We start from the raw sequence: 7373 nt of genomic DNA, 5'->3' as shown, positions 1-7373 counted from the left end.
CTTTTGCTACAACTCTCTGCCTCTCTCTTTTCACACTCTAACAAGAGAGATTTTTCTCATTATTTATGACTGCTCATGTAACTGTGCAGCACACATTTATTGAGTCCCTATAATATAAAAGACAATATGATAGGCCCTGGGGAAACTGGAGTAAAAGGCATATTCCTTGCCCTTTAAGAATTCATGTCTAGTTGAGGAGACAGACAAGGAAATAAATGACTACAACACTGTGTGACAAGTGCTATTCATGAGCAAGGTCTGTGTAGTGCTAACAGAGCCTAGCACAAATACGTAGGAGGAGAAAGGAAGGGGTGAGCAACGGTGAAGACAAAGGAGGTAACTGGTAGGAAGATTACGGGACAGGGAGTAGAAAAGGTGATCCAAGCTGATGCAATAGGAAGTCACAGAGATGAGAAATTATACATTCGGTAAAGTGCAAGTAGGTTATCCTGGCTGAAGAGGGGGATGTGTTGGTAGGCTAGGTTAGAGATAAGGCTAGAGGCAGGCAGGAGTTGAATCCTAAATGAACCTATGTACCTTGACAAAGTATTTAGATCATAGTTCTCTGTACCTGTTTCCCTCTTTAGAGAATGATTTCCCCCTTTCTCTCACCCAACTGAAACCAATAATGATGACAAATCCTCCCCCCAGAAATTTATTCAACAGTATTTGTTGGAATACCTATTATGTGCCATGTAGTTTTAGATGCTTGGGATACATTAGTAAAAATCCAGCTCTGTCCATCTGCTTATATTCTGGTAAGATGATGATTAATGATAAACATAATAAGTGGTAAATGCTATGGAAAAAGGAAAGGCTGGGTAAGGTAAAAAAGATTGGAGTGACCAGGCAGTGGGTGGGGCAGGCTGGAGTATTAAATAGGATGGATAACTGAGTGAAAATCTGAAGAGGGAATGAGACAAGTAAATATCTTAGTGAAGAGTGTTCTAGGCACGGGGAACAGCTAGAGGAAAGCCTAAAAGAAATCAGAGATCATGAGCGACTTGTAGACTATTTAAGGAGTTTAGCTCTGAGTAAAATGGAGAGCCATCACAGGATTTTGACCATTGAAGTGATATGATCTGATTGTTTTGGGAGGCTTGCTCTTTATGCTGTGTTGAGAAAAGACTGTAGAGCTGCAGAAAGATCTGTTAGGAGAAACTGTAGAAATGCCAGCCATCTATGTACATTCATGTGCAGAAGAGCTGTAATGATTCCAAGCATTGTGAAGCTACCAGGTATCTTAGCAGAGTACTGAGTCCTCAGTAAATTCTACTGATTGACTATTTTAGTTTATGATTTTAGTTTAGATATGCCTCTTATAATTTACTTAGCAGATTATAAGTAAGTAGCCCTTACTCACATGTAAGAAATGAAAGTCCCCAGGCTCACAGGCTTCACAAGCTGGTGTTCCTATAGGAATTGAAGGACTTGCATTTTAAATTAGTCTGGGTCTGTCAAGAAGACCTTGAGAATTCAATGATGAAGATGGCCAGTTATTTAAAAAGTTAAATAAGAACAGTGCTGTTTTAACTCAACTTCAAATGTGTTTATATATTTGAGGGACATCCTAAGTAAAACATAACGCTATATAGGATACAGTGAGATGTGATAAACATTTTAGGTAAAATAGTTACCTAGAACAAACAAAACACCTCTAGGATCCATAACATAGTAAGATAAGAAAATAGATATTTCGAAGGCATTTTACTTTCTTTAGTTCTGAGTATAGCAATCTTATATTAAATTGGGCATACTACTTTAAAAAGTAACCCATTTAAAATTCTATGTGACATATATTCTATCTATACGATATGTAAACTTTTATTTTGAAAAAATGTGGAAGATGATTTTAAGATATTTTCACCCCTAAGGATTCCCTTTAATAGGAAAAAACACATGTAGTTTTAGTAAAGAAATGTAAAAAGGAATGCAGTAACAGCAAACTCACTCACTTCTGCTTCAATCCCAGGTCAGGTGTCCCAGTGATACTGGCTCGTGCACACTGTATTTCATATGCTGGCACTGTTTCTAAGAAGGTGAAAGGCAGTGGGGGTGCTGGGAGATGGCCGCAGGCATCCAGCATGCTCTGTGACTGGTAGAAAACTGCAGGGCCCAGCATGTGATTCTCTACTGTAAAGGAAGCGAAAATTGTCCAAACTGGACAACCACTTTTAAGTTCACATTTTATGTACTCAAAATAACTATACTATTTCAACCTCAGGGTTTCAGCTTCAGGATAGAGTGTATATTCTGGCTTGTTTTTGCTTGGGTTGATAGTTGGCTGAGAGGTGGAAGTGGTATTACTTCTTTAAGTCTGTAATAGTTGAATAAGGTAGAATGTTCCACCCATCCTTTTTTGATTAATTTTAGTTCTGCTCTCCTTCCTTTTAAAGCTCTTAGTATATTTTAGTGGCACTCAGGGTTTCCTAGGCTAAAGTGATAGGTATGTGTATTTACTGGTACTAGTCATTGCATATGAGTGGAAAGGGAAGTGCGAATATTAGAAAACTCAACTTTCAAGTTTAGATTAAAAAAAATTCAGTCTCCCTAGAAGTGTTCTTTTTGCTTGTTTACCGCTTCCCAGTTTCTTCTCTATTTTCTGTTTTGCAATGCACATGGCGTAGTTCTCAGCCCTCAGTATACATTAGTCATTTGGAAAATTAAAAAATTAAAAAAAATATACCCATGACAAGAGTCTTAACTCCAGAGATCTGTTTTGGGTTGGATACAGGTAATTTTAATGTGCAGCTAGATTTGAAAACCACCATGGTTTCAAACTGGAGTAAAATTAGGTTCTGGATGCAGTGCTGCCATTCACTACTCAGTTGATTTTAGTCCCCAATTTTCCACAGGATGAGGCTAGATTAGAGGTTTATAAAAATTATCTCTAAAACAAAATTAAATAAATTGGGATTCGTATGCTCTCATCTAGTTTGCTCAGTTTTCAGACGAAAACTGATTTGGAGTATGAGAGTTTGGTTTGAAGCAGTTGAGTAATAGTAAAATAAAATAAAATTAAAATAAAATAAAAAACACTTAAATACATTTCCTTCTTCCCAATTACAAAGCACGGGAGAGAAGAAACAAATTTAAGCTCAAAAATCCTGAGATTTCTAAGACTGTTTTGTCTGTCCCTAGCTCTCTTAATGTCCGATGGACCTTGGGGAACAGAGGGAGGAGGGAGAGAGCTTAATACTCGCCAAGAAGGTAAATATAATACAAATCCCAGAGGCATTACACTACTCATCAGACCATAATCTGGCCTGCTACTAAACAGGTGAGTGTGGAAAGTGAGGTAGCAGTGTGTACACATACACATGCACACACAACTCTGCCATTCACTGCACTTGCGAGAGTGCTCAGAAGAGGGGGTCATCCCTGGTGACCCACTCTCTGCCAGGTCTACGTGGGACCCATCTCTACCCCTTCCAGGCCGCTTCTTGCCCCCCCTCCAACTGGAGGGTCGTCTGGACGGTGCTCAGCACCACCAAGAACAGAAGGCGGCACGAGCCACTGCCTTTCTCCAGGAGCTGGTTTTCCAGCCACCTTCGACCTTTTTCACTGAACCCATCTGTTTCAAAACCAGACTCTAACCGGATCCCCTAGCTTCTTTGCCTCTTCTCTCTAGACTAGGTCTGCCAAAAAAGTCTAAATAGACCGAGGCCCTTGGCCCAAGCACGAGCTGATCCTCACGCTCTGGATATTCCTGTACCCTCACAGCCTCTCGTCTGCTCCTCATTCCCACACCTCTCCCTGACAGACCCTAACTCCTCTCCCTGACAAACCTTAACTCCTCAATCTTACCTGCCTCACTGCCCCTCCTCGAATTTTTTTGCCAACAGCCTTGTTTTCCAGAACTTCCTCATCCCCGCTGGCCGCCAGCGCTCCAGGTCCCAGACATCACCTGAGATTCCCACTCGCTTATACCTTCCTCTTCCTCTCCTCAAGTAATCCCTTACGCCCCCCAACGCTGACATCCCAGGGGACACCCCACACCTTTGTTCTCCTTCCTTCCGGGACCCCGCCCACGACGCCTTGGGAGCCTCTCCACGCGATCACTTTTACCTCCCAGCCCGACACCCGGGCGCACCTCCCCTGTTCCCTCACTACCCCACTCCCCAGGGCACAACACATCATCTCCGGCCTGACACTCCTCCTCCGCGCCCCCCCACCCCCGCCACTTGGTTCCCACTCTCTTTAACCTCCAGACCTGACCGTAGGGTACCCGCGTCCTCCAGGCTCACACTCTTCCCCCCACTCCGACTCCTCCAGCGCCCCCGTCTACGTTCAGTTCTCCGCACCCCCGCCCTTCACCCCCCGCCCACACCCTCCTTGCCCCGCCACAGCCCACAGATCGCCCTCGGGAGGGGTAGCCGCCACCCGCGGGGCGCCCGCCTTGCCTGGGCCTGGGCAGCGGGGAGGTGACGCGGCCCCCGCGGGAGGAGCCCGGGAGGCGGAGGGGCGGGGGAGGTGCGGGCAGCGACATCAAGCGGTGGCGGCGGCGGCGGCGTAGGGAGAGAGCGGGCCCTCGGCGCTGACTCCACGGACCTAAGGGGCGGCGGCAGCTGAGGGTCCCCTGGCGGGCGCGTGATGAGGAAGGATCAGCGCCCGATCCTGCGACGCGTAGGAGCTCGCTGGGATCCGGGGGTTGGCAGCCGAGGGGCCCTGGCCTCAGGACTCTCCGCTGCTAGCCCTAGTCATCCCTTCTTCGCTTTCGCTTCTCCGCTCTAGCCTGGAGGGGTCTCCGACGGCCGTCCCCGGTTCCGTGTCCCTCGCCTCATCGTTTCTGGAGGGGTCCTCCCTTCGCGGCGCCTGGGAGCCCGGAGACGCGTCGGTCGGCGGGACGGCTGAGCTGCTTCTCTAGAAATTAGCCCCTGCTTTCTTACTGCCCTCTCTGCTCCCGCCTCGGCGCCCCTCCGGCTCGCGGGACTCTGCCTCCGGGCGTTCGGGGCCGGTTGTCCGAACTCCCCCAGGGGGCTGGTTCGCAGCTGCCCCTTTCCCTCCGAGGTGGCGCGCGCGCCCCCTACCCCAGCCGGACACACTCGCGCCCCGGCCCGCGCGCCGCCCTCGCGCCCGCTCCCTCCAGCCACCCCACCCTTAGCCGTCCCCGCCACCTTACTCCACCACCCTCCCTCGCCGCTCCACGCACACCGCGTCCCGGCCCGGCCTCCCGCTCTCCTCTCACCCAAACCGCTCACTTGCCAGCCCTTCGCCCCTGGAGGCTGAAGAAACATTTCCCGGAGCGCACTCAGCTCTCCCTCCCTCTGCGCTCGCCCTCCCTCCCCGCCCCCCACTCTTTTCTTTTTCTTGGGGGAGGGGGGCTGTCGCCTCGGATTGAAGGCCATTGATTTGTATGTATTGGTCCCAGCGCCGGAGGCTGCCCCAGCCGCCCGCGCGGGTGCTGCCGCCGCCACCGCCAGTGGAGTTGCCTCCCTGCTGCCCTAGGGTGGTTAGGCTGCCCCAAACATGTCGGCTCCTGTCGGGCCGCGGGGCCGCCCGGCTCCCACTCCGGCGGCCTCTCAGCCGCCTCTGCAGCCCGAGATGCCCGACCTCAGCCACCTCACGGAGGAGGAGAGGAAAATCATTCTGGCCGTCATGGATCGGCAGAAGAAAGAAGAGGAGAAGGAGCAGTCGGTGCTCAAGTAAGGACCCAGCTCCATCTTCCCGCCTCCCTCCTTGCCCTCCGCCCCCTCGGCGGCTTCCCTGCGGCCGCCTGCGCTCCCGGATCGGTGCCCTCCCTCCCGCCGGCGGCGCCTGGGCCACGAGGGCTGCGGCCAGCGCGGGCCGCCGGGGCTGCTTTCTGGGCGTCAGAGCGCGGGGGTGTGTATCGGGGAGGGAGGGCGCCGGGGCCGGTTGAGGTGAGGGGGGCGAGCCTTTGGGCGTTGTAATGTTCCCGGGCGTCCTTCTGGATTTCCCCGCGGGCAAGTTCGGCTCCTGGACCCCGGCGGGGCTGGGGCTGTACCCTGGCTCCGCGCGTGCCTTCTCCTTTACCGCCGCCCCCGCGCGGAGGCAGTGACTGGGGCAATGAATCCAATATGGCCGTGCACAGGTGCTCCCTGGCTGGGACCCGGGCGAAGGCGCGCGGACCGGGGATGCGGACGCCGCCGCCGGCCCCTTGTCCGGTGCCTCCGCAGGGCGGCTCTGTCCCCAACGCTGAGAAGAGCAGAGGTGCCCACAGTCGCCACGGGCAGGAGGGCGGCAGTGCGGGCGAGGGGCCTAAGCTCTGTCGTGTCTCTGGTGGGTGTGCGGCCGCCGCCATCTTCCAGCCCCTCCCCCTCAGCGGGTTCTAACACCCTGCACTCTGCTGCTCTTCCTGTTTGCAACTAGTAAATCTGTTTAATCCTGAAGAGACTCTGAAGACACTCCAGTTCCTACCATTACTGCAGTTTGGGATGCTTCCCTCCTTGTGAAGTTCTACTGTTCGTGTTCCTAGTGTAGGCAGCCGGGATTTGGCCGAGGGTGGGAGAGTGGAAGCAGCACCCAGGCATCGGTTTAGCGGCGCTGTAACTTCAGCACTAGGGAACTGTCCAGGCAGATAGTTTATAGCTTTGAAACTCCTCTTGTCTAGCAGTGATTTGTTTCTACAGGCTTGCTTTTTAAATGTTTTATGGTGAATGGGTTTCTAAGTTATTATGTGAAAGAGATTGTGCAGAAGATGTATAACCTTTTTATGTTCTTCCAACTCAACTTTTTTATTTTTACTTGAATTTTTCAGTAAGAAATTTATTTGTACAGTTTATATGCCAAAGTGAAACGGTTCTTTTGCGCGTTTTCAAGTATACTTTCCTCACATTCTCCACAGAAACACAATAGAAAGTGTAGAGATCCTCAATGAAGGAACTAACACACTGACCTCTAATCATGTACATTTTAAAAACAGGTTGTTAAATTCAGGATTCTTTACTGAACTTATAAACTATTCTCTGTCTATACATATATATCTCCATAATTTAACAAAAACTACTACTTCAAATTATTTATGATGAGAAACGTATCAGTTAATTGTACATGTTTGAGAAAAATACTGTTTATCAAAAACTATTGAAGGTCTAAGCAAGTGTATTCCTGACATATTAACTGAAATAAAGAATTGCTTCTTCAAAGATAATTTTTGGGTTTGAACACTTGTTTGGGAATGTAATTGATTAGTAGGCTTGGAAAATGAAAAAAAAGATTAAGAGATTTAAGTGGCTTACTTCAACTAATGGAAGAATAAAGCATTATTTTTAAAAGCCTTTTGAACATATTCGTAACTTTGCTTGATTTTATTATATATACTAACAACGCCAAGCTTTTGATGACTTAGAGTTTGATATTTATATATATTAATTTATATTTTTTACTGTAATTGTTATAAAGCTAGTGTTGCC

General features: G+C 49.1%; 1 protein-coding gene across 19 annotated transcripts in view; it reads left to right on the top strand.

Moving 5' to 3' along the window:
- The first annotated feature begins 4497 nt into the window (after positions 1 to 4497).
- RIMS2 (regulating synaptic membrane exocytosis 2) overlaps positions 4498 to 7373 on the top strand; it is a 548506-nt gene continuing 545630 nt past the window's right edge. For 12 of the 19 annotated variants that reach the window (XM_039854009.1, XM_039854020.1, XM_039854019.1 and 9 more), the window contains exon 1: positions 4499 to 5645. In XM_039854009.1, coding sequence (XP_039709943.1) covers positions 5470 to 5645 — 176 coding nt within the window. In that variant the 5' untranslated portion in view covers positions 4499 to 5469. Of the gene's footprint in view, positions 5646 to 7373 lie in introns of all 19 variants that reach the window. The other 7 variants (XM_039854006.1, XM_039854014.1, XM_039854018.1 and 4 more) reach the window with 4 other exon arrangements.

Source organism: Pteropus medius, unplaced genomic scaffold (assembly GCF_902729225.1).
Source record: "Pteropus medius unplaced genomic scaffold, Ma_sr-lr_union100, whole genome shotgun sequence".
Classification (NCBI taxonomy): Eukaryota; Metazoa; Chordata; class Mammalia; order Chiroptera; family Pteropodidae; genus Pteropus; species Pteropus medius.
This window is presented reverse-complemented; position numbering and strand designations above follow the sequence as displayed.